Below are 27,897 nucleotides of genomic sequence, written 5' to 3'. Positions count from 1 at the left end.
TGTGTAAACGTGTTTGACAACGCGTGGTCGTATTTATTTAACGTGTGAAAACTTCAGACAAGAATTTCGGACTCAGTGTGCTAGGACCTTAATGAGCAGATATAGAACCAATTAAAATTTTAATTCAGTATATTCCATATTATGCGATGAAAGATTAATTAAAAGTCAGAAAATTCCTTAACATAACTTGTCATTTTAATACAAGATTGCAAAACATGTGAACTGTATAAAAATAACAATATCTCTTAACTATACCTGTTGTTTTACACTAACAGTTTGGTTAATTAAATAACTACCAGTGTTATTTAATAAAAAAAATAAAGTAGTGACCACTGAGAACGGTGGTGGGCTAAACAGAGACGTCTTCCTGTTTGAAGATTGTTAAGGTCGGTGGGTTGGAGCATTCTTTGCTTTGTACACTGGATAATATGGGGGTTTCCACTTCCTCCACCTTCACTTTTACTGCAATAATTGTGTTAGAGAGAGAGACAGGGAAGCCAAGTAAGAACTACATTTAAAAAAGAAATACATTTTATATTTGAAATAAATGCTACATACTTTCGTCCTCAGGTTCAGCCTTTATTTGTAAGATGGGGGCTGTGATGAAGGATTTGCCTGCCTCTTGTTTTTGATTTGTGACGTTTGGTGCCTCTTGTGGTTGATTCGTCTCTGGATTCTCATTATGCTGAGTGGGCTGGGTTTTAGATGTGCATTTACTTGTGTTTTTATTCACAAATCTTCGTCCTACAGTAATAAATACAGAATAGTAAGTGAATAGATTTTTGTTATTATCTTTCCTTCATTCTAAGGGAATTTAATGAAAGTAACAATCATGTGCTTTAATTGTTCATCATTCAAAATGTAATATTTAATATAGAGATGCACCGATTGATCGGCTGGTGACCGGAATTGGCCAATTTTCACGTGATCGACCATGACCGGCCAGTCTGACATATGCAGATTTTATGCCGGTCAAATGCACTCGGGCGCTGCATGACTAACCTTTTGAGTGGTATGGTCTCATAAGGGTTTTTTATTTCTGTGCTCTGAGAGTACGGTGCCACATTTAGAATGTTCAGTGACGTCGCATAACTGCCAGATTCAAACTGTGCTTTCGCGCGTTGGCTGGCACTGAGCCAGAGTCGGACGCGTTCAGCGCTGTCATATATCACAACTATGCAGTGTTTTTAACCTCATAATGTTTATTTTAGGTTTCAGACATTTAAATACACACAAGCACATAAAACAATCCATTTGGAGTTTGTAAAATACACACTGATGTCTGTGGAAGCAGCGATAATCTATTCAAATATAATTTGTGTTATTCATATCAGACAAACATAGTGGAAGTAACTATAAAGCTTATTCTATTCTTCTCTCAGTTCACCGGCCACTTTCTTGCATTTATTTAAACTTACGCGTGAAAGTGTTAAAGAAAATATATTTGTGTGCTGTAAAGTGGATAGAAAAAATTTTATCGGAATCGGCCTAGAAAATTGTAATCGGTGCATCTCTAATTTAATATTTATTCTTTAAAGAAGAAACTAAGAATAAATTGAAATAAAACATACTCTTTTTCCCAATAAAAGGTTTTGCCTTTTTGCTTGTGTTCGAGCGTTCCTGACCCTGAGGTGGTTCTACACAAAGAGCACAATATAACATGAAAACCAAATTTTGGAGTGCATTCTGTATATGTATATTGTAAAAATTACAATAATCTACCTGGTCCGATGGGTGGCTGCAGCTGGTAGCCAGTGATTTCACACCAGCCCACAGGATAAATTTCAGGCGACTGACAGTCTACCCACTGATCAAACTCAAGCCCCCAGCCATCAAAGTGGAGAAGGAGAAGCCGGCCTACGCAGCGCCTAACAGTGGCCACACACACCAGCCGGGGCTCCATGAGGTCCACTGCCTCTAGCTTCATACCTGGGGTAAAGCCGTGGCCTACATCATCCTGGGAAAGACATAAGGAAGGGAGCACAAGACCAGCTTAAAGGGAAGGCTCAGAGTAATTTCAACCTAGGGTCCTTTGCACCATGGCCTCGAGCCAAAAGCCTCCCCAGAAGCTTTTTTCCCTTGGTCGAACATTATTAAAGTTAGAGCTTATTTAGATATATCAGCCGAATGGCTTAGTGGAGGCGCTATTGGATCCAAGGTTGTATCTCGTAAATTACCCCACTAATAATGCCCGGAATGGTACCAAACAGGTTCTGTACTCATAAAACAAGGCATTGTAAAGTTTGTAAGTACATCAGGAGTTTATTTAAATAACACTTGCCTGATGGTTTATGCTACCGCTAAGTAGGGTGACCACCTGTCTCGCATTTTGCGGGACAGTCCCGAAATTTGAAGCTTTGTCCCGCGTCCCGCAAGTCATAAACAGTGTCCCGCATTTTAATTTTGTCTGTATTTTATTTAATCGTCCTTTAAATTACAATTCTACAATTAAAAAAATTGATAATAAGAAAACACTGAACATGCACAGCGCAGCCGTTATTATTGGTTCTAGCCAGAGCGGGAAAACAAACACTGAGAAGAAGAAAAAAAGAAAAGAAAAAAAAAACACACACACAAAAAAATATTAATTCAAGATGCACTGAATCCGGTAAGAATGCATTCAATCTTTCTATTCTTCACTAATGGAATTTATGTGCTTATTTGGAAATGTGCTTTTTAGCCATTGGATTATTATTTTCATTTAATTATTTAGATTGAATAGACCCGTGCTGTTAAAATGAGTTTTATATTAACAGTGCCGGTCAGCGCCATCATTAACATTTTTATAAAGCCTATTAGCAATTTAAAGCATGTTAATATCACTGCAAAAAGACATCTAATATAAAATCAATATTTATTCACCTAGTATAATAATAGTACGTTTTCTCCCTCGTGTCCCGCATTGTCCCGCAAAATCAGGTCTGCTGACCTGCAACAGAGCAATAGCCAGGTGGTCACCCTACCGCTAAGCCGGACGTCGAGGTCACTTCCGTGATTTGGGAAAAGCCCGTAAAAGTCGGGATCACCCAGTGTTGCTGAAAAAGTTTTGGTATACTACTTTTTTTTAACCCTAGGTTGAAATTACTCCGAACCATCCCTTTAAAAAACATTAACCCCACTTATGCAGAAACACATTGTATGTGGCTCAATTGTCAAAATAAAAGGTCTACCGTGTTGAAAAGTCTTTGTGGAGCAGCTAGAGTTCCTGTTTCTTCTAAATATTTTGTCCATGTGAAAGTGGCATGATCATAACCTGATGAGAAAGGAGACAATCAACAAACACTATGAAATTGCAAATAAAGGCTCTTTAGCTTCAATATTGATTTTTGTTTCAAAAAGAACACTGGAATAATCAGTTGAGCACATTACCAGGAGGTAGAGTAAGAGAGATGTCATTGCTCTCGCAATATCCAACAGGTAAAATGGCATGTGAGCTGGCATGGTAGCAAAACCAGTCAGAACCGTCACCGACCTCGACACCATCAATGCCTACCATGATGTATCCATCCAGCAACACCTGAGCGATAAGATAAGCCAGATCAGTGGTACAAGGTAATGTTCAATATTAATTTAAAGTCGTAAATAAATAGTGGCTGTACTGTACCTTACGGACTGATGCAACACAGATGTTCCCAAGGTTCAGAGGATCAACTGCTTCAAGTTTCATGCCTTCCTCAAAAAACGTATTTCCCATGTAAACGGTCCTCATCTGTTTGCATACAGCAAGAAATTATACATACTAGATGCTTACATGACATAAGATATTTAAATTACCATTAACAAAACAAAAAACAAACAAAAAAAAAAGTTCATGGTGTACTCACTAACCTTCTTAAACTGATCTGGCACACTGTTTTGAAGGACTTTATGAAATGCTGGATGGCTACCCATGTTGACCTTTTCATCTGTGTCAGAAAAATCATGCATGACATCATTACAAATAACCTAATAACAAAAGGCAGAGTTAAGAATATGGAAAAAACAAACTATTTTATTCCTCTTAATTGCTATTTTATCTTACACCGTTTTTATTTTTTGTTCCACATTTTTTCTTTTTTAGGCCTCCATACAAAACTAATATTTTGTTTTTTTTTAAATCGCTTTTTTTTTTTTAAATGAGCCCCACACGAAACACGGAAGAGAAAAATATTGTGACTACTTTATTAAATAGTTTATTATTAGAATCATTTTAGTTTAATCGTTCCCACGACTGACAACCATTTAACTAAAACAAGGGGAAAATATAATCTGTTATGGGAACAAATTCTTTTTTTTAACCATATCTTTAAGGAACAAATATACAAGATAACCATTACTTAAAAATGTACTTCCATAAACTTCCTTCCCATTCTCCCCTCAGCATCCACAAATTGAATTACAAATGGAATAAATCCATCGCCACAATATCTAGTTTTTCACCTCCCCACATCCTGTGCGAAGCCCTGTATTTTTTATACCATGTAAATGTTTCATGTTTGTACTGACATTTTGTCTATCTGTGGGTTTCTAGGCTTGACTCAAACCATAGATGCCAGTTTCTTCTCACCTGTTTCTTTGATTGAGTGCCCCACTCTTCCAGACCAGCCAACAGGGTGTACTAAAGGACTCTGCATGTGACACCAGAAATCTGAGAGCACCTCGCCCGAGGGTCCCAGTCCCCCATCCTCATACAGCAGTCTGAGTCGCCCTCCTATGACAGTATCCACCACTGCCAAACGGGTTCGGCTCACCTGCGAGCGATCGACCACCTCCACACGAAACCCCTGTCTGAACGGACACCTCAAACTGTCTTCCATCTGAAACACATACAAATGGGAAAGAGAGGAAGACGGTTATGCAGAAATGAAAAAAAATCAGATAGCGTCAATGGATTACTAATTTTCCATTGCCTTTACCTTGACATGGAAGTCAACAGGAAGTGTGTGTGCTCCAACTAGTCTCTCCATCAGATAGGATTTCCAGTCTTTAATATCCTGGTGGAACTCTGTAGAACAAAAAGAAATGGTCACGATTTAGCGTTTTTATGTCATTTAAACCTAACGACTTAGTGTAAACATTCACCTTGAGGAAGGACCAGGAGCTTGTTATTCAGTGCACACCAGCCTATAGGATGAACTTCAGCCGTGCCCAAGTTACACCACAGGTCATGGCTGTCATCGTCCTCAAAACCTTCATGGCGCAGAAGAGCTTTATAGCCTGAGAGAAACATCACATAACACAATATGACAAAGACTGAATCAATTTATCACACATCATCCTATTAGTCTCCGTAAACAAAATTAATGTTTTATTAAAATAATATTTATTAAATTCCAAACTACTCTGTAAATGTGTAAATTTAAAACCTCTTGGTTTAAATTTACAAATAACTTCCAAAACTTATGTTTCCTCTGTCACCTGTCCAGAGTCATCCGTTTATGAATCACAGTACACTATATTTTTTGTTTTTAATTAGAAAGAGTATTGTAATGTTTAATGAGTATCATTTCTTTATTGTTTTTGTATATTTATTTGTGATTAACCAGTCTAACTCATTACATTCTATTCAGACTGCAAACACAAAACTTGGGTAAAATAACTATAAAGTATAGAAAATATTCATCTTTTCACACCGAGAACAACTTGAGGGACTCATACGCAACTATTTACAAAAGGTGAAGAAATTCACAGATGCTCGAGACGGAAACACAATGCATTAAGAGCCAGGGGTGAAAACTTTGAAAAGGATGAAGATTTTCTTCTTTTTTTTTCTTCATTTAGCACAGCCCTTTAGAAGCTACAGAAGCATCTTAAATGTTTCCCAGAAGACAAAATAAGTACAATTTATCCTGATCTTCAAATTGAAAAAGTTTACAATATTACTTTATTCTTATAGTTGAGCATAAGAGACTTCTTTCAACAGTCTCATCAACCCCAAACTTTTGAACGGTAGTGTAATAAAAAAATATATATTTTGATAGAAATAATAAAATAATATTTATTTGCTTTAGTATTCAGCAGTGGTGGAGGAAACAAGAGTTTATATACCTGTCAGCTGTACAACAGTGGCGATCCAGTACAAGGCTGTATGGGTGTTTAAAACCTCCACTTTTAACCCCACATAGATGTCGTCCCATTGAGCACAGAGTGGCGCCTGTGAAATGAGCAATAAAGACCATTATAATACAATAGCAAAAACAATGTGAAGGAAATTTACACATGTAATGTATCAAGTTTTTACACCCACCACATTTATTTTACAGGTACATTTCAACAAGAACTTGGTGGATAGAAATCACTCACGTGTCTGAAGCAGGATACAGGGGCAGCGAGGAGGCCACTTTTCTCAAGGTAACTACCCCAGTCAAATCCAGCCAAAGAAGCTTGGAAGAAGACAGGGCAATTTAAAATTTAAAACAGTCAAAATTACAATTGTAAAGCTCACCGTTATCTTACCATCTTGTCCAAATGCTCTGCTCTCCTGATGCTGCTCATTGGCCTTTGACTGTGGAGCCTCAGTCTGTGATTTTAGACACGGTTTGTGTGATGACTTCCTTATGGGTGGCCTTCCCTAAATACAAAAACCACACAAAAATGTAATTACTGTTTGAATAAATATGTATATAATTATATGCGAGAAAATCCCAATTGGAGCCATGCAATAATTGAGGATTTTTTGGAGTTGGATGAATATAAACGTGAGCAGGACACTGCAGAAGCGCTTGGACCTGGAGAAGAAGGTGTGTGTAGTGCCACTGTTCCACATTACACATTTAACTGCAGAGACATGAAATGTGGGGTTTACATATACTTAAAATAATTACTGTCAAATAGAAAAAACACCCGCAAATTAAGAAAACATCTTCATCAGTTTCACAACACACGTGCTCCAAATACTTACAACACAACCAAATACAGAAATGCGCTGCAAAAGTTCACAACACAATCAAATACAGAAACGCACTGCAAATAGCAAAGACCCACACTGGAAATGTTTGCAGGGGACCCCAATAAATGACGAACCCGGCCCACACAACAGCTGGAACCGGCATTTTCTAAATGAAAATAGACATATCGACGCTGCGCGTGACGTAGTGAGGTTTGCCGTGCTAGATTGGTGTCCCATTTCATGGGGAAAGATCTTAAACTCCACTTACCTCATTGAGGGGACTTTACTTTCGAGGGCACTCAAAACCAAGTGGAAGTTTTAAAGGGCACCTATTATGTAATTTTTTTTAATTACCTTTCATGTAGTGTGTAACAGATCTAAGTAAACAAAAACATCCTGCAAGTTTTATATATGGAAGTTCACCGTAAAAAAAAGTTAGTGTCTCTCAAAAGTCAAAAGAGTCAATTTAATGAATCGTTTTTCCAATGAGTCATTTTCCTTTTCGGTATGACGTCAAGACGAAAAATGATCAAATTGGCCGCGCCCACTTGAAAATATCATGACAACAAGACGCTGTGTTCTGAAGTGCGAATCAAAAGCGACCTTTTTTTCACTGCCCAGGGACGAGCATGTGAAGAATCAGTGGCTAGAGTTTATATTTACAACTATACCACACAAGTATAGCCCGAACCTTGTGCTGTGATCGCATCATTTAAACGACAATTGCTTTACAAACATAAATGCTGTCACGTGTGGATTCGCAAGCCGGTTGCTACTGAAGAAAGGTTCAGTACCAAGTAGGGCTGGGTATCGAGTTCGATACTTTTTAGGTACCGACCGAATTGTCTCGGTACTACCGAGTATCGAAACATGTCTTGTTTTTCGGTACCACATTTCGATACCTAAGGGGTTAATCTAGTCAACGTCACTGAAACAATGAATCAGCATGCAGCATGATTGGCTGTGGTGGAAAAACACTAACGGTAGTTTACGCGGTTGCCCAGAGAGACGTGGCTCGTCGCACGTGAGGCTGTAGTGTGTTTGTGTGTGTGTGTGTGTCCCAACCCAGATAGATAGAAAATATGTGGAAAAGATACAGTGTACCTACCTATGTACCACACTCGATGCCAGAAGCACGCGATGCAATATTTTCGAAAAGATAATTGCTGCCAAGACCGGCAACACTTGAGAGTGTTTATCTGTCTTCGACTGCAAGAACTGGAGCGCGTCACAAATGAACCGAAACTCAGCGTATAGGATACTTGACTCACAGACACGAGAAGGCATATAGACTTAAATATAGGTTCAAATATGTCTACTTTTAAACGAAACAATTAGAAATAGTTTGCTTATGCAATCCATAGGCGCGCGTGCGTGTTCACTACAAGGCTACTGCAGGAATGACGATCGAGGCAACATCGCCATATTCATCTTTGCAGACAACACAATCAGTAAACACTTGTTTATTAATAAAAAGTTTAAATATATCCTTGCTATTTTTTCCCGACACATCCATAATCATTAGGCTGCTTTGCGGCAAGCTTTATGCAGGTTTTTTTTTGAGCGCGTACAGTTCGCACCCCAGTATTTAATCAATTCACATTTATTTGTATAGCATTTTTCACAAAACATTGTTTCAAAGCAGCTTTACAGAAAATGCATGCGTCTAAATTACAATTTAGAGTGATCTGTTAGAGGTGACTGTGTGTAATGCATTTCAATTAATTTTCATTGTTTCATTGTTAAACAATGCATTAAGGCAGAAACAATGAGCTCATTGAAGTAAAGAATACATGTTGTTAAATGATTAGGAAACATAGAAAACTTTAGCATTGGTCCTTTTTTACTGACTCAAAATATGAGTGTAAAATATTCAACAAACTGAAAAAAAAAGGTAATGTAATATTGTTAAAATAGGATTTTCATAAAATTGGTATCGAAAAAGGTATCGTTCAGGAACCGGTATCGAAGTCAAGGTATCGGTACCGGTATCGAAAATTTTGTTACGATACCCAGCCCTAGTACCAAGTTTATTTGGATCAGCTTCATCCTCCGAATCACAACCTGTAAGTATTAATAATTGTTGTTTTTATGTGTTCTGTAGCATGCTCAACAAGTATTTTGTGTGTGTTGTGTAACGTTACGCTCAGCGCAGCTTCTAGGTCTCCAATGTCAATTGTTTTGAAATATGTGAAATGTTTGTCGTTATTGAGTTGTCAAAGAATAGTGCAATACCTTGTAGTACTGCAGTGCTATATCAATATGATTTTGCGTTGGGCTAACGCAAACAATAACTGATTGGGTGTTTACCAGAAATTACCACCGAACTTTGGGCTATGGTTGCTAACATAAATCAACTGTAATTCCTTCTCTGATTTTGAAATTTTTACTACAAAGCGGTGAAACATCATTATAACACAATGTAATTGATGCAAGCATTGTATACTGTACTCCGTGTTAACCAGTATGAGTATTTTCTCTGTAAACATCGCTAACATTAATTTGCACAGAGTATACCAATCACAACTGACTGGGTCATCTAACCAATCACCGCAGATTAGCGTCATGCAAAGTCGTTTAACGAATCATTTGGGAGTCGGTGAGCAAATCAAGTAAAAATAAATGCATATAAGACAGTGTTTTTTGTCATTGCATGCATGTAAAACTGTTGTTGGGGACTCCCAAAACAATATTAGGAACATTTTAAATGCCATAATAGGTGCCCTTTAAGGGGGGAGAAATGGGACAGGGCCTAACACGGTAGCATAATGAGGGTCCCTACATGCAAACCGAAGCATTGAGAACTTTGTAAGTGTACAGGCAGTTTAATAAGAAGATACTTTATAAAGACAGTACACTTGGCGTATTATACAAGAAGGAGCCATCTTTGGAAAACAGTCTCGACCAGTCGAACCACGAACGCGGTGCTACGTGAGCTGAACTGTGACTTGGAATATCATATGGTTCGTTGCAATAAAATAAATGTACAGTTTCAATTCGCCTTTGGCTAAGCCACGCCCTAGAATGTAGATTGACCAATCACAGTGCAGCCAAGAACGAGCTCCCACAGAGGTCCGACACTTTTTCACAGCGCTCCATTGACTTTAACACAGGCGTCTCATATGTTTGGTCTCGGCAGGCTATTACCGTCGTAGTTTTATCTAAAATATGGTTAAACGTTGTGCCTGGGCCATTTGTAACACAGATACGCGTTTCCCAGAGAGGTTGGAGGGGGGTGTCCGTTTTTTTCCCTTCCCAAAACCCGAAGTGAAATACTGACAAGTGTCGTCTTTGGATTAAACTGTGTGGTAGTCCTCAGTCAGCGAAACCCCTCAAGGATCAACAAGCACACTTTTGTGCTCTATTTTTGCTTTTAACCTTACTGTGAAGTTATACTAGTTAGACAGTTTTATGCTGGTTTAGATTATGATTTCTGTTCTCTAACGTTACCCTAATTGTTGATACGCTAGCACACGCTGCTAATAAATACAACTTTATACTCGCGTAGTCCGTTTGCTTTGTAATAACGATTATAGAAGTGAAGAGACCTACCCCTTTTGCCTACTTCTATCGGACACTTTATTTGCTGCTTTATAAAAGTTTGATAAAATTTCAGCAGGAAGAGCTGTCACAGCATAAGCCATGTTGATACCAAACCAGAGCCCAGATGAAGTTGTCGGAGGTAGCAACAGTAACTAAGGGGGACGGGGCTTAGCCAAAGGTGAATTAAAGGATAATTCCGGTATTTAACACCTTGAGTCTATATTGTAGTTTGTTTTGGATGAACAAGAGTGGTGGAAAAATTTTTTTTGACAATGGTTCCTCTCTCGAGTTTTTGACTATAAAAGAATTGGCCATGGACCCATTTAACATTGGAGTCAATGGGCATGTCCGAAAATGTCATTAAAACAACCTTTAACATTAGTTTTCAAAACTGTGCAACTCACCGATTGATAAGTGATGTTAGTTGATGTTCCAGAAACAAAAAGTGTTGCGAAATACAGTTTCTGTCGTGTTTTATTCGTCATTTTGTAAAATCCCATTGAATTCTGTTGAAGGACTGAGTGCTCGTTAATATAAATGCGCTACCGGTAACGGAAAGGGGGCTGTTTACATTTGGTCGATGTAGTCTTTTTGCTCGCTTCCGTTTCTCATAAGGCTAGCGAGCAGAGCAACTGTGCTCCGGGAGAGTAAGCGAAATAAACAAACAAAACCTTCATTAATTGTTACTTGTATGAATCCATGCATTGTGCTCTCCACAATGAAAAAGTAACTTAGTAGCTGCTAGCTGCCAGTCGCAGCTGGATTAACCCAACCGAAAAACACTAGATGTGACTCTGACTGCTTCAATATCTATTTATGGAGAAGAGTAAAACACACGTAGTGTTTGGGTGCATAAACTACTACTTTTTTTGCTATTTTTCTATCTGCGCCTTGTAAAAAACTAGCGCGTCTCTTCAAGTAGGAGCGTGCTTATCGCGCGCCTAACTAACTTGAGCGCACAAGACCCGTTTATAAGAAGTTTTAAAATATTAAATGTAAAGTTCGGGAATTTTAGACTTTTTAAAACTCAACGGGAACCCTACCAGATGTTAAAGCTAGTCATACAAATAACATAACATTGTTCTATATTGTTCAGCTTACCCCAAGGTCGTCTTCGTCTAGCTTTGGTCCATTGAGCGTCGGTACAGCTGCCCTTTTCAGATAGTTTCCTCTGAGACTTTTTTCGAAAACCTGTAGATTTAACATAGTCCTCGTCCCGAAAGTGAAAGGCACAAACTCGATGGTCAGCTTTTCGAAGAACATCTAAAGGAGTGTTTGTCAAACCCGAGGAATGAAAGCCATGACTTTAGTCGTTCAGGCTTTTGTAAAGGAAACCGATGACAACAAATTTTTTTAGGAACTTTACCGCAGTTTTTGACTGCACAAATTCTAGCCATATTGAAAGACGTGACCACTGACCAGTGCAATATGAAGTTGAACCATAGACAGTATATAAGCCCATTTGAAGCACTCACTTCCTGATCGCCAGGCGAACTGCGCAGACTCAAACTGAGCTTGACGACGTAGATGTGACGTGAGTCTTCTAGTAGCTGTGCCGAGAGAAATCTGAATCATTCCCTTCCGAATCTCTCAGAGACGGAGAGCATGATTATTAGTTGTCAATGAGCTAGCAGCAAGAGCCACTTTATGAATCTCTATGGGCTTCTCCCTTGACTTTATGCCTCCACGTCCCCCCGATTGCTTGCGTGCTTCTCCGCCAGTCTATACGGTAATTTCTCTACAGTGCGACAGAGAGTCGCGTGGGTATGATGCAATCGTTAGCCTATTTTTTACAAAAACAGCTTCTACGAAGTCATAACGTAAGATACAAAGTAATGGAGCCCTTTATACATTGTCGTGTTTCTTTAGGAATAAATAATGGACAAATGGAGTCTTTGGACGCTTCAGATGTAAAGTTATTCGCTGTCAAAGTGACGCAAAAATGAATGGGAGTCAATGGAATGCTAACAGCAGGTGAAGTTCTGCTACAATGGCGGCTCCCGCGGAGGCTTCAGTTTCCGGCGGATGGATTCACCTCTCGAGTGAAAATGCTTGAGCTATGTTTTTGGTAAAAATATTTAAAGTATGGGGCCCCTTCTTCCATTGTTGTTAGGTCACCCATATATTTTAATTAACAGATATAATTCATGCATTTCCATGCAATTAGATTTCACAAACGTAATTTCTATAGACCAGCTCACTTACCACGGCGTTCTGTTTTCCAAAGATGGCTCCTGATTGTATACGCGAAGTGTACGGTCTTTAAAGTATCTTCTTATTAAACTGTATGAACACTTACAAAGTTCTCAAAGCTTCGGTTTGCATGTAGAGACCTTCATTATGCTACCGTGTTAGTGTGGGGCTATTTTGAGCATTGTTAGTGGTATTAACTAGCGATTTCTTTTTACATACTCTATGCCCTATATACTAACGTAGCTAATCCGGTTCGAGCTAAAACTGGTTACACTCGATTAGTAGGGCTGTAACGATTTACGATATTAAATCGAAATCGCGACACTCAGATCCACGAACCTGTGTCGCGGTATGAGAAGGCAGATCGCGATCGACACACCCCTTCCCAGACTTATCTTTCTCGTCCAGAATAGATCCTAGGGCTGTGACGGGGTCTTTTACATATTAGGTATGGGAATTTCAAGCAAAAATAATATTCGAAGATCGCTGGGTATCATTTGATTATTATTCAAAAATCGCACTCTCCCCCACACGCACACACGCACGCGCGCAAGCACACACACACACACACACACACACACACACACACACACACACACCAGAGCAAGTGAGCAAAGCGCACGGTGTTTGCGTGTGTGTGTGTGTGTGGCACCGGCCCGCGCGTGAACTGGAGCTCACCTCATAAACGAATTGAAACTTAGAAAGCTTGAAATACTTTCTTGATTTAACGTTAATTCAAAACATAAAGAAATGCCGGCTTAGGCTAATTCGTAGGAAGTGTGCATTTCTCTATATAGGCGTGTTCACTTTTTGGCAAGCGTTATTCCTGCGCTTGAGATGCGGGTCATGCGGAATAGGCAATATATTATTTGTGGTTTACAGCACAGACAGTAAGCCTCGGTTACCTCAGAAGAATTTTTAACATGCTCGAATCATCTCCACAATGGAGTATAGTTCTGTTTGTTTTTCAAAAGTATTTTGTTACAAGAAAACAGAGTTATAGCTTTAGCTATTTATTTATTTATTTATTTGGCTTTTAAAATCCTCCCTCCTCGCAAGAATCGCGGTTTGTATCGAATCGTGGGTCAGAAACCGGGATACGAACCGAATCGTGGGTTTGCTGTATCGTTACAGCCCTATCGATTAGCATGAAAACATCCCAGAGAACGGTCGACTCGGTACCATACCTGCCAACACTCCCGTTTTTTAGCCCCATCTCCCGAACCCCTCCCGGTTTGTTATTTCTCACAGGAAACTACCGTTTGCATGACCCAAACTCCTTTATAAATAATCGGACCAACATGTTTCTCTAATGTTGACCAGTTGCCAGATCTTGTATGAAACGCATCCTATTCATCCAATCATGGGCGTAGGTTAAGGGGGAGACGCTAGGTACTAGTCCCAATCAATATTTTAAAGTGACAAAATTGTCCCCACCAATATTTGTGAGAGAATTACGAGGCGGCCGCCTCCGTCAAATTAGTTGTGACGCCTTCTGCTCTCGACAAAGCTCGATAGACAGTCACATGCTCAGATACACTTTTTCCACCGTGACGGTTCTATTTGGTTCCTGTGTCCATCAAACATATTACATGCGCTTATTGAGGCACACGCGCGCGCGGTCTCTTGCTCTCTCTTCCTCTCTGTCGTGCACGCGCTACGCGGTTTGGAGCACAGTCTCTGTCTCGCGGGCGCGCTCGCGATTCCGGGAGATTTTAACTAATTCACGGGCATCAGTGAGCCGCTATCAATATGCGGGAGACTCCCGGGATGTCTGTATTTCTATACTGAAATAATATCGGCATTATTATTGATTTTCATTAGGTAATTTTTTTGGTGCCCTCTCAGCTCTTGGTGCCCTATGCATAGCGCGTGGTGGGAGCGTTGGCGCTGAGCATACATTTAATAAAATTAGGGGGGAAATGCCCTTTATAAAGGTAAAAAAATATATATTCTGATAAGATTGTTTTCCAACAGTGACGTAATGAAACATTGACAATTTAAGTTTGAAGGGAGTAAAGCCTCGGTTTAGGCTAAATAAGAAATGTAATTTTGCCAAAAGAAGAACTTTTATTTTAAATAAATGTTATTTTTAAATCACCCTACTACAGTGTGACATTTTACCATATTATCATGCTTAACACTGATAATTTGAATTGTAATTAATGTGATGATCAGATATCTAAATCAGAGAATATCATAGGTTTGGGCAGGTGGATTATTTATTTTTAACAGTGGATTCTGGTGACTCAAAGTGCACCAGATTAATGAATTTATCTTTAAAATGTACAAAATTCTCTTACGGGTGGGCATGCCCCCGGACCCCTCCAGAGATACCGAGGTCCATCCACAAAAGTACTGTGGAAAACACAGTAGGCTATATGTTGGTATATGAAAAATACAAGTTAATTATCTTTTTAATAAAATACATCATCAGAATTTTATCAACTCCGCCTAGTTTTGAGCCAGGAAAAAATCCCTGCTGCAGCGATTTGCATCGATTCCCATGGCCAGTACAAGGAACGCCGTCATTTGATTGGCTGAAAAAATAAGGGGGTGGTGTGGGGGTGGGATGTCCCCACCAAAGCTGAGACCAAACCTACGCCCTTGCATCCAATCCACACACCATGTTCAACCCGTTTGTCACCTCAACCTGGCAACCTATATTGCGTGGGACCTACCAGTTGCGCAGTTGGTCTCTGCGCAAGCTTCGGTGGAAAGTTATTTATGCTCAAGGAATGATGACAAACGATTAAAGGGTTAGATCAGGATTTTAGACATGAATCTCTATAGCTTCCCCGTAAGCAGTGTGGTGCATTGACCATGACTTACCCCCGACAGCGTCCTGTGAGCCGAGCTCCGGTCCAGTTTTGGTCAAGATGAAATTAGTCCAGCAAGTTTGCTGGGGTCACGGCAATAAAGCTTTTTTCTTCTCAAATCAATGTGTTCAAAAGAGTGATATATTTAAAGCACAAAACCGCTGTCTATGGAGAGGTCGGACCTCGTAATGGCTTAGCACTATTTTTTTCCCCGTCATATCACTGCGCGCTGCCAGCTGCGAGCCGCGCACGTGTAACTTTGTTTACAACTCGTAAAGAGAAAGATAAAATGTCAGACTACAGCAGCGACGATGACAACATTGACTTCGACACACAGCCAAAAGGTTATTTACTTACCCATAAGTAAATAAGGGTGTGTACTTACCCAGGGTGCTGGGACAGCAGTACTCTTCAAAACATGTTGCTTCCTCTGTCCTGGGACGGAAGAAACATAGTCGTCGTCGCTGAAGTGTGCACTGCAAACGCGAAGCTTCTTTATCTTCGCCAGTTTGGTGTTCACATTGAAGCCCAGAGCAATGAGCCAAAGTCGCCTCAGAGCAACATCTGCCACAGGAAATCTTTGAAAAGTGTGAAGAGAAAGCGCCACATCTTTGTTTGTACAGTCCGGATAGTCACAAGTCCGCACCATTTTGTACAAAGCTTGTACAAACTGATCGCTCTTGGTGAGTAGCTATGTTAGCTCGTTCGTGTAGCTGTTCTGAGCACGTAAACACTGCTGTAACTACTGCCGAACAACTGAAAAAGTGGTGTGCGCCTGCGCAGCTCGCAGCTGGCTGTAGGTAGCGGCAGCGCGCAGTGACATGACGGGGAAGAAAATAGTGCTAAGCCATTACGAGGTCTGACCTCTCCATAGACAGCGGTTTTGTGCTTTAAATATATCACTCTTTTGAACACATATTGATTTGAAAAGAAAAAAGCTTTATTGCCGTGACCCCAGCAAACTTGCCGGACTAATTTCATCTTGACCAAAACTGGACCGGAGCTCGGCTCACAGGACGCTGTCGGGGGTAAGTCATGGTCAATGCACCACACTGCTTATGGGGAAGCTATAGAGATTCATGTCTAAAATCCTGATCTAACCCTTTAAGTGTTAAATGTGTTTTTACCACAGTGTTAGAAGTGTTCGTACCAAAGTGTTAAAAACTGCAGTGCAGCTGTTGTTGTGTTGTAGTGAAATAACAAATTAAAAAATATAAATAAATATTAATACATTATTAATATGAATAAATTATCTTTTCGTTTATATTGCAATGTAAATAATACACTTAACACTTACAAAACACTTTCGTTTAAGACTAAGTGCATCTCTGACGGATCCTTGATCGTCATGTCTCCCGCCGGCGGCCGAACCACATGCTGACGACGGACCCGATGCAGATGCTGCGTGCAATGAAGGAACCGCACCAGCTCGGAGTCTCACTTGGTTCTTGCTTCGGCATCCCATGTTGAACTCCATCGTATCGCTGGGATCATAATCATCCGGTCTAAAGTGAACTCTACACACTACCGCGTTTCTCGAAGCAGATGCAGAAGTGAAGTCCCGTCTCTTAACCTGCACAAAACGCACCCAGGCACGGAAGATAGCACCATCCTTTTTCTTGTTAGGAAACCTGTGGACTCTATGTCCTGTCAGGCTGGAGTTTGTGCAACCTCCACAAACACAATAATTTACCATGGCGATGATAAATTGAAATATACAGTATAACTACCGAAAACACACTGAATCACGACCGCTACTACTGAATACCAACCTACTCTGCACTGAGCAACGCACGCAGAGCCCGACTAACGTAACAACTCCCTCTCGTGAGGTAATATGACGTTTCTTCCTGGCAACTGTGTTGACCAATCAGCGGTAACCATACCATGTAGGCTACGCAATTTCCTTTAGACCAGTAGGCAGAGAGAGAGTACATCCAGCCAGCCATTCCAAAGCCCTTAAAACTGTCTCATTTGCATGATATTCTCCTGACTTTATAACCTGTAACTGTACTCTCAATTTAATTTACCCCTGGTATTGATTTCTGTATGTTCTTAGCAATGCAATAAAAAAAATAAAAAGGCAGAGAGAGTCGCGACAACTCCTCAATGGAGCGTTTTTTACAGCAACGACTCGTGAAGCTTCTCAATCGTTAGCAGCAGCGCCTTAGACTATACAGCAGTTTGTGATACACTTTTAAAAGGTAAGACGTTTAAAGAATAATATTCTATATTATCAGTACATCTGAATCAAATTAAATAGTGTATTAAAGCATGCGAGTTGATTATTGCTCTCTAAATTAGTAGTTTCATGGGATGTTATCAGATAGATTAGAGATTAGACTAAAATAGGTTAGGCTATTGGATAACATTAGTCACACATAAACCACGAAGCCTATTAATTGTAGCCTAAAACCCGTTCTATTAATGCAGTTCTATCCATCGTTGTGTAATTAGAGGAAAATGCGGTGGTTAAATATAACATTGTGTCGTGTGCAATGGTAAAATTAGAAAATTCGTTTTTCAGATTCCTGAGGCTTTATGTGCAATAACGAAAAAAATAAATCTTTATTTTAGAATGCATATTTGAGCTAAATCGAAAAATCGTATATTTTTTTGCCATTGTTTCTGTTGACTTTTAGCTACCTGTTTCAGCTCAGCTGATTTTTTAATTGATGGGAGAGGGAAGTTTACAAGTGAGATTTTAAAAAACAAAAACAATGCCATACGTATTTTTGGCATCAAATCGTGTTTTCACATAAACCACGCAATTATCTTGTTAGACTTACAGTGAGCACTTCCCGCTTCATCAGGTCATTCGATCGTCCGGCTCGTTGTTGACCGGCTCGCGGTTGACCAGCTCGCTGTCCTCCGTCGACTGCTTCTACTTCAGTAGCATACACCGTAGGCACCGCATCAGCTACCAGTCTCACTCGGGTTTTAAATCCCATTTTATAACTCATGAGATCTCCAACAGAGTAGTCTTTCTCAGTGAAATGGGCGCTGCAAATGACCGAATTCTTGGATACCGAAGCAGCACTGAAGTCAGCGCGTTTGGTCCGAACAAAGTTGACCCAGGCACGGAACACATTGCTTTTTGGGAAAAAGTGGTGGACTCTGTGCCCGGTTTTAACGGTGTTTTTGCACCCAGCACAAACACAGTAATTCACCATCGTGAAAATACGCCTGCGTATAACTACCTAACTTAAATAACTAAATAAATAAATGTCCTCCTAATCACTAATTCTCTCGCTCTATCACTCGTACAATTATCAACACAGCTCACAACTCAGCGACCCGGGGAGACGTCTTCCTCTTATGACGTCAAGCGATTCGTTTGGGGGGGAGGAGCAGTTTTAAGTGAGGACTGAAAATAACGACATTTTTCATCTTATATTCTGCCTTTAGGTATCGAAAAACATACAAAACAATACATCAACTTGTCAAACGTGTATTTCCCCTAACTATATTTTGTTAATCATAATTACAAATTTAACCTGACATACACACTTTGAAAGCAGCCAGCCATTTAAAAAATAAAATCATACCAGGCTAAATGGGGAATCATGCTAAATAATACCAAACCTGGATTATAACTGTTTTATTATAATATAATACATGTTTCCTGTTTTTGTCTCTTTTCTCTCTCTTTCAACACAAGAAGCACGAAGGGGATTCAGTGGATCCTGAAGACTCCCTGCACTGATGCTGTACACTCCCCTTCAGTCTCAGCTCCTTGGATTTTGCAAGTATTTCCTTGCTCATTATTTTGAATAACCCTTTAATAAACATGAAACTTCTCAGTGTTGGTCTTTGTGAAAAAGTGCAGATACTAAGCATGATTAGCGCATAATTTAGCATAAAATCTTTAGTTCTATTTAGATTGCTTCTGCTGACTTGAGCATATTTCCTCATCTCCGATTCTCTGTCAGTGGGTAAACTTAACTATACATTCATACTGCTTTCTCTGAGTGACTGGATTATCCTCATGCAGCACTGCAAACCATAGTGGACACTACAAGAACAACAGAGGAAAGGACATACAAAATGTAAAAAAAAATGCGCTAAATCAGTGCAAAATTCTATATATACATATAGGTCATTGACAAATAAATTATCTTTTCAAAACTGATGTAATGCATATTTTTGAGTCATGAACAATGTATTAAAACAAGTTTCGTTTACATATTTTTTTTAGTTTTCATGTCAGGTGGTACAACCAAATAGTTGAATACTGTAGTTGTACCACCTGACATGAAAAGTGTACCAACCTACCCATACTTAAGGGGGCAAATAATTCTGACCAGCACTGTATAAGCCTTCTTTGACAACTGAAATTTAATTGACAACTGAAATTGAAAACTGAATAAATGTTTTAGTGGATAATTCAATTCAGTTTTTGCAGTTCTTACTTGTCTAATTTTTTTATTTTATAATTTTGTGGTGAGTGTTGTATCAACTATATATATTTGTCTCTATCAGACAAAACATTGTTTTTAGGGTAACACTTTAAAATAAGGTTTCATTTGTTAGAAATACATTTGTTACAGTATTTATTTATTTATATTTAACTTTATTAACAGCTGTATTTTTTATTAACTAATACTAACAGTTTGTTGTTAGCCCACAGTACATTGATTTTAATTTTAATAATGCATTAGTTAATGTTGAAATTAACGTTAACAAAGCTTAAAGCTGCAGTCCGTCGTTTTTCCTCTTTGTCGCCATCTCTGTTCGAAATCTGCAATTGCAGTTATTCGCGGAATTATTAACTGTGCGTGGGTAGTAAATCGGCATGAAACAGCGCGGATGAACACAATGTATTGAGGAGAACCTGTCGCTGCCGCTGCCGCGTCGCTGTGGATACTGTACTGTCATCAGCAATCTCAGAGTAGGCTATACTTTTTGAAAGTGTCAACATTAGAATTTTCATCGAAAAATGTCATCTGAACAAGTAAGTAACATTCACTTTCGTTCTGACCAAATTCGGGGGGTGGGGGGAAGCATTGCAGTAGGCTATAGCATGCTGATTAAATCTAACGATTGCTTATATCACGTCAAAACGTGAAAAATATATTTTTTCTGAAGTCCGAAGTCTTTGGGTTTTACAATTGGTGAATCTCCAGTTGTCACTGGTGATTGTCGCTTTAAACTTTCGGGATCCGCCATACCAAGTGCTAAGCTAAATCTCCACCATCATCCACACACGCTATAATAGCCGACTAGCCGAGACTCATTCTCTATGTGTACAGAAGTGATGTAATGACGCAAAGACATGCTCGAAATTCCCGCGGAAATCCACCAGTACCACTAGAATTAAAATCATTATTACAAGCTTACCGTTTTGAATCGAGGTAAGGCAAGCAGATCGTTTTGAACACTGTCTGGTTACGTTTTTTTTCAAAAATGTATTTTTTGATATTTTTAAACCCAAAAAAGTGCCGGACTGCAGCTTTAATAAATGCTGTCGAAGTAGGCTACAGTTCATTATTAGTTTATTTTAACTAATGAAACCTTATTGTTAAGCGTTACTCTTTTTTTGTTTGCATACATTTTTAGGGAAGGGACAAAACAATTTTTAATAGTTAAAAATTGTAGAAATTGCTGATAACGTATTTTTTCATGTGTAAACGATACAATGATAATAGACACTAAAAACAAGTCATTTCCAACGTATGACTAGTGCGACTAACAGAGTTAAGAGACATTTGTATTTTGTATCCTTAAAATAATAATTGTAATTTGTTTTTGATTATTTATTTTGATGATTGATAAACTACAAGACCATGGCTGAATCTGAAATCGCTGAAATCAAAAAAAAAAATTTTTTTTTGTTATCAAATATTTTTAAAGGGTTAGTTCACCCAAAAATGAAAATGATGTCATTAATGACTCACCCTCGTGTCGTTCTAAGCCCGTAGGACCTCCGTTCATCTTCGGATCACAGTTTAAGATATTTTAGATTTAGTCCGAGAGCTTTCTGTCCCTCCATTGAAAATGCATGTACGGTATACTGTCCATGTCCATAAAGGTAATAAAAACATCATCAAAGTAGTCCATGTGACATCAGTGGGTTAGTTAGAATTTTTTGAAGCATCGAAAATAATTTGTCCAAAAATAACAAAAACTACGACTTTATTCAGCATTGTATTCTCTTCCGGGTCTGTTGTCAATCCACGTTTACGACTCCGCAGTGACGCTGCTGACGTAAGACGCTGCTGAGTCGTGAACGCGGATTGACAACAGACCCGGAAGAGAATACAATGCTGAATAAAGTCGTAGTTTTTGTTATTTTTGGACAAAAATTTATTTTCGATGCTTCAAAAAATTCTAACTAACCCACTGATGTCACATGGACTACTTTGTGTCTTTGTCTACTCTGTCTTTATTACCTTTATGGACATGGACAGTATACCGTACATACATTTTCAATGGAGGGACAGAAAGCTCTCGGACTAAATCTAAAATATCTTAAACTGTGTTCCGAAGATGAACGGCGGTCTTACGGGCTTAGAACGACATGAGGGTGAGTCATTAATGACATCATTTTAATTTTTGGGTGAACTAACCCTTTAATAACACTGTTTTTACGTTAAAAGAATGGGATTTGATCTTATAGGATTATGGATTTATTGCTTCCTTTTAATCTGTAGGCCAATGGCTTGCCTTTCGCAATGAGAAACCGATCTGCACGCCCCTTACCGTTCAGCATTTTCTCATAAATGACAAGTTAACGGAAAGAGTTAACGAGTAATTTTCACGGAACTAAAAAAACGTCCACACTGGCGCTCCCTAACTTGGGGTGCATATCGTTTTTCGTCCGCCATCTTCGACTATGTTATACGGGGCAGTAGCCGCTCGCTGACTGTGTATGCTTATGTTTTATGACAGGTGCCTGCCAACCAGTGTTAAGGGAACACCACCACAGTAGCCTACGCAGTACGTTGGGATGTCAACCAGACACTGGCGACGGAATATTTGCGTGCCATATTATCATAAGCTATTCATTTGAAAATATTATGGTTATCGCCAATAGCGGTATATTGCGACACCGCCAATTAACACAATAACAATTTTTTTTTTTTTTTTAAATATGATGGTTATCGTCAATACCGGTAGCTATATCGACAAACAAGACAAGGTTAACTACACTGTAGCTTGAGACTAAAAATGGGCTTTTGGGACTTTTATTACATTCATGCAATCTGAAAATTATTTAATCTAAAGCGATCACTAAGTGAAGATATATTTGATCAGTTCATGCATTCCCTATCGAACCCATGATCTTGGCATTGCTAACGCCATGCTCTACTGTTTCTGCTTGAGGAACACAACATGAGTCAGGACACATCACTGGAAACATCCTAGGCTTAAAGTATAGAGTAAAAGTGCTGGAGAAAGGGCTTTCACAGTCTAGAAGAGATAAACTGATGTTTGGGAAGGAAAGTAGGTCCTCAGGGCATTTTCATTAGGCCCTACTCTCAGCTCAAGCTAGCCCAGACATGGGTGGGTACCTCTTCCATGTCCTCACACATCCAGTTGGGCTTATGGACACAGTTAATGTGACGCCTTCAGGGAGTTTTGGAACTGCGGTGAGTAAAAGATGAAGGTGGAAGCAGGAACGGCCTGATGCAACCAGTCACATACGCTGACGACAGTGTGGCTCTCGAGGTAGTGCCAGCGTTGCAGAGTGGTGATTCAAAATGTGCTAATAGCTTGACGGAGGCCCGGAGAGAAGTTGAATCTTGTTACACCCACACTCACACTGTGCTCATTATCACCCATAACACTGGAGGAGCAGCGACAAAATGAGGGAGGTTACACATGCACCTGATGAGCAGATTTGTAAACGTTCATTTTATAAACATGGGTAAGAAGTCATGCAATCTGTGAGTGTTATTTGTTCTTTATGCACTCAAATGTAATACACCTTGAATGCAATGTACTGTAAAAGCTTTGGAATAAAACCATCTGCCAAACATTTATTATTCCACTTACCCTTAAGAAAAATAAGTTTATTCAAGTGTTCTATTAGTATTTTCTTTTCAACTAGAAATAAGAAAGCATACGTCCAGTCTACATTTTATATACTTCTCAAAAATATACTTTATGTACTTCTCAGAAATATTCTTAAAATTACACTTAAGTGTACTAGGATAGGACTGTAGGCTACGGATAGAAAAGTCCACGTATATTTGGCCTGTACTTGTATTCAATCTTTTGATTGAGATATACTTAAAACTATAGTTGAGTATTCAAAGTATACTTGGCTTGTAGTTGTGTTAACTCTTTTGATTGAGTAGCCTATTAAATATGCTTTTATACTTTTTTTTTTTTTTTTTTTTTTACAGTTTTTCATTTAGTCTTATGAAACTTACATTGTTTGAAAATACTGATTAGAATATTGATATAAAACAGATATGTTTCTAATTCTGTGTATCTGAATTTCCGTGTAGGCTAGTCCACTGGTAGTGTACATAAGAATTTACTTTAATTCTACTTTACTCTTTCCCCACCATTGACTGAATTTTCGAGATGGGTCTGTCTGCGGACTGCAAGAGAGGGGCGTAACAGGAAGTAGGCGTAACTTGAAGTGGGCGTAACTTTAAGTTGTCCAAATCACAAAGAACCACATGATATGTCAAACTCAAAACGAGATGTTGTCGGCAATATGCCAGCTCGTGTAGAGTCAACGGTAATAATATTTTCCAGAGATAACCGTGTAAATCGAAGTGTATAAGTAATATTGCTGCCAGCTTAATGATTTATTTATTTTTAGTGTGTGTATTTATTTAAAGACCGCATACACCATTTTTTGTCACTGGTGTTACCTTACTTCTTTGGCAATATAATTATTTTATTTTTTTTTGTGATTTTAAAAAGTGAATCAAGTTTTAAACATTTCTATTTCATTTATAAATGCTTTTGAACTTTCTTATTCACAAAATATAAAGCAGAACAACTGTTAATATTAAAATATAGAACACAGCCATTTTAAATCCTAATCATGTTTTACAATATAATGGTTTTTTTTATTATTATCATTACTGTAATTATGAAATGCACCCTTTGAGATCCACTAAAAAATGTTTTCAGCACATGTAGTCAGAGTTACAGAAAAATAATAATAATGCAACAAATAAGGAGATTGTCTTATTTTAATCAGGTTTGTTAAAAGTATGCTTGAATGAGGTTAGTTAATTTGCGCAACCATGTATTTGCTATAACGAACATATTTGAACAGTTAAAATCAAGTAGCTAATGATGCAATCCTTTAAATCTTAACTTTTGAGTGTAGCAGAATTAAATGGATGTAAAATTAAAAATAATTAATTTCATCTTCTAGTACAGAATTTCCGGATCAAAACACAGGAGAAGAAGAAGCTGAAACAAGTGATGGAAGATTGCTCACACAAATGGAAAATAATGTGATCATCAAACATTAAACAGCGTGTAAATCAAAACTTTACATCTGAGGCGTTTAAAGACACCGTTTGTCCATTGTTTATTTCTAAAGAAACACGAAAATGTATAAAAGGCTCCATTACCTTGTATCTTACGTTATGGCCCCGTAGAAGCAGTTTTTGTAAAAATAGGCTAACGATTGCGTCATAACCGCGCGACCCTGTCGGACAAGTCGAGAAATTACCGTATGGACAGGCAGAGAAGCTCGCAAGCAATCGGGGGGACGTGGAGGCAAAAAGTCAAGGGAGAAGCCCATAGAGAGTGATAAAGTTGCTCCCGCTGCTAGCTCATGGACAGCTAATACTCACGCTCTCCGTCTCTGAGAGATTCGGAAGGGAATGATTCAGATTTATCTCGGCACAGCTACTAGAAGACCTACAGGTTGCTCACGTCACATCTACGTAGTCAAGCTCAGTTTGAGCCTGCGCAGTTCGCCTGGCGATCAGGAAGTGAGTGCTTCTAATTGACTTCACTTCTTTCCGTTGAAACCTATTATGTGGCCAGTTTATATACTGTCTATGGGGCCATCATGCGAACCATAACACAGACGCACCAAATCATGGAATTACGACATCTAAATATGTCTGTGTCCTACACAAAATAATAATAATAATGTCATCGAAATACATATATAATGACATGTTTGTGCAGGCCCCAATGAAGTGTAATTCTAAAAAGGCAGAGAGAGAGAGAGAGAGAGAAAATCACAACTTTTCATTTTCCGTCGATCTTAGTACACGGTTTAACTACAGAAGAGTCAAGTTTTAAATAGGAAAGATATTGAAACTCGTTGGTCATTTTGAAAGAAATGCTACTGGACTCATCAGAATCAATGATCTATGCTAAGCTATCTAAAAGTGGTACCGTCAGACCCGGAGTTCGGCTGAATGGATTCGAAAACGGTAAAACTCAACTGTTTAAAGGGGGGGTAAAATACTTAGTTTCAGTCAATCTCATGTTAATCTTGAGTACCTATAGAGTAATAGTGCGTCCTTCATATCTCCAAAAAGTCTTTAGTTTCATAATATTTATAAAATAAAAATACAGCTTTCCGATTCTAACCGGAAAAAGCCGAGGTCCTTGATTCTGGGCGTGGGCGGAGCTATAGAGTCAAGCGGGAGCGCCCGGGAAGGTTTGCTTATTATCGATCGTGGTGCGGTAGGCCATATTACTATATATATAGTATTTGGTTTGCAAATCCAGCGACGACCTGGGCCTTGTTAATAAAACATTCGTCACTGAAATGACCAGAACACAAAACCGCACTTGCCACACTCCTTTGCTGTCCCGGAAATACAAACTGCATCCACTGTTCCAGTAACACTGTTCTTTGGGAAGCTGAACAAGGTAAACTTTCCCTCACATCCCAAAACACACTTTTTTGGAGACATTCTTGACATCAACCATTCCTATTCCTATGAGCGCGGTCTTTCTCTCCTCTGGTCGACGTGTGCGTGAACGCGCTTTTCCGAGAGCAATGCTCATATAAGGAGTTCCACTCTGGTCTACGTCATTAGATCTACGATAGAAAAAAACCAGCCGAAACGTGTTGCAATCCGGAAGTATGATTTTCAGCACAGAAATTCTCTGTTATTCGTTCAAAATAACTTTTCAAACTTTGGCCATTATTAGCATGAGAATCCATCTCTTTAACACTGTAAACAACTCTGAATACATGAAACACCATTGTACCCCCCCTTTAACTGGGGGAGTTGTAAAATGAGCCTATTTCCAAAAAAAGTGGAGTATCCCTTTAACATTTTATATACTAAAAATGTATTCAGGCCAATTTAGTCCCAAGCGGTATTAAAATAGTACAGTTACAAGTTTACTACTAGTACATATTGACATTAGTACTTACTACATAATTTATACTTAAAAATATACTTGAACATAATACTTATTGAACATATACCTCCCTCATATACTTATTTATACTTAAGTATACTAAGTATAAAATTAACTTGAAGTATAGCCTACTTCTTTTTTCATTAGGGTACCCATGCAAAAAGCACTTACTAAATGAGAGGTTGACTTAGCTAAAATATTTCCATAATTTACCAAACTCACAAGATAATTCAAAATGATTTTCTTTTCTTTTTTCTTGCATATCCTTTTTTTAACAAGCCTGTGTAAAGGATGTTAAAGTCATGATAAAACAGAAGTAGCGACAGATCTTTCTTCCATATTGACTAAATGTCTGTAAAAGTCAGGCATACGTCAATCCATTGTTTCTCCGGAATATCGAGTTATGATATTTATTTAAAGATAAGGTATACATAAAAAAAAAGAAAAAAAAGATTATAAGATATATTCACTTACTATAATACTTTGTTTGGAATATTATCCATAACATGCATTTAGAAAATAGATGAAATTTAATTTCATGTTGACTTTAACGGGTACAGTATTAGACGAAAAGGTTAAAAAAAAAAAGTAAAATGTTTTTTGTGTGAGAAAAAAAATAAGAAAAAGCAGAAACAAGATTCCAAGTAAAATATTACAATGAAATAATTTGATAAATAATTCCATATTTATGTAAATATAATTAATATAAAATTAAGGTTGAACCACTGTAGTCACATGGACTATTTTTTTAACAATGTCTTTAGTTCCTTCCTGGGCCTTGAAAGGTTGCTATGAAGTTACAGTCTATGGAGGGACAGAAAGCGCTCAGATTTCATCAAGATCTTTGTTTGTGTTCCGAAGATGAGCGAAGGTCTTACGGGTTTGAAAACGACATGAGGGTGAGTAATTAATGACAGAAGTTTCTTTTTTGGGGTGAACTATCCCTTTAACCTTCATTAAATGTGGTCGGAATCCATCCCAGACAGATCACCTCCAAATATGTTTTCAGTGATCCAAACATTATCACAATGCACCTTTAGCGAATGTACATGTGAATTGTATTGTGGCCAAGTCCAATCCGATTGTGATCTGCTCTGCTCACCAAAAAAAACTCAATCCTACCTGCTTCTCAAGCAAATGCTGCATACTGCTTCGGTATGG

At 38.6% G+C, this 27,897-nt stretch overlaps 1 protein-coding gene across 5 annotated transcripts; it reads right to left on the bottom strand.

Annotated features, from left to right (window-relative positions):
- LOC306983591 (lethal(3)malignant brain tumor-like protein 2) lies at positions 1-27,897 on the bottom strand. 5 transcript variants are annotated; one of them, XM_079584117.1, is made up of 15 exons: positions 18,213-18,709; positions 6,436-6,550; positions 6,283-6,362; positions 6,028-6,133; positions 5,062-5,196; positions 4,896-4,984; positions 4,547-4,796; positions 3,829-3,905; positions 3,605-3,709; positions 3,370-3,517; positions 3,171-3,253; positions 1,723-1,957; positions 1,572-1,637; positions 559-744; positions 1-462 (listed from the first exon to the last, which is right to left on the bottom strand). In XM_079584117.1, exons 1-15 carry the CDS (start codon positions 18,594-18,596, stop codon positions 350-352), a joined length of 2,172 nt encoding a protein of 723 aa, XP_079440243.1. In that variant the 5' UTR covers positions 18,597-18,709; the 3' UTR covers positions 1-349. The 5 variants fall into 5 exon arrangements, with proteins under 5 accessions (XP_079440243.1, XP_079440242.1, XP_079440244.1 ...); XM_079584116.1 differs by lacking the exon at positions 18,213-18,709 and adding an exon at positions 16,721-17,284 and having other exon boundaries at positions 11-462; XM_079584118.1 differs by lacking the exon at positions 18,213-18,709 and adding an exon at positions 15,809-16,124 and having other exon boundaries at positions 20-462.

This window comes from Phoxinus phoxinus, assembly GCF_949152265.1.
Source record: "Phoxinus phoxinus genome assembly, chromosome: 16".
Lineage (NCBI taxonomy): Eukaryota > Metazoa > Chordata > Actinopteri > Cypriniformes > Leuciscidae > Phoxinus > Phoxinus phoxinus.
This window is presented reverse-complemented; position numbering and strand designations above follow the sequence as displayed.

Coding starts and splice junctions, on each gene's coding strand:
- LOC306983591 (XM_079584116.1), bottom strand. CDS start 17,119: ATGGTAAATTATTGTGTTTGTGGAGGTTGCACAAACTCCAGCCTGACA. Junction 6,363..6,435: donor CAGAGCATTTGGACAAGATG/GTAAGATAACGG, acceptor TCTTCTTCCAAG/CTTCTTTGGCTGGATTTGAC. Junction 3,906..4,546: donor GCACTCAATCAAAGAAACAG/GTGAGAAGAAAC, acceptor TTTCTGACACAG/ATGAAAAGGTCAACATGGGT.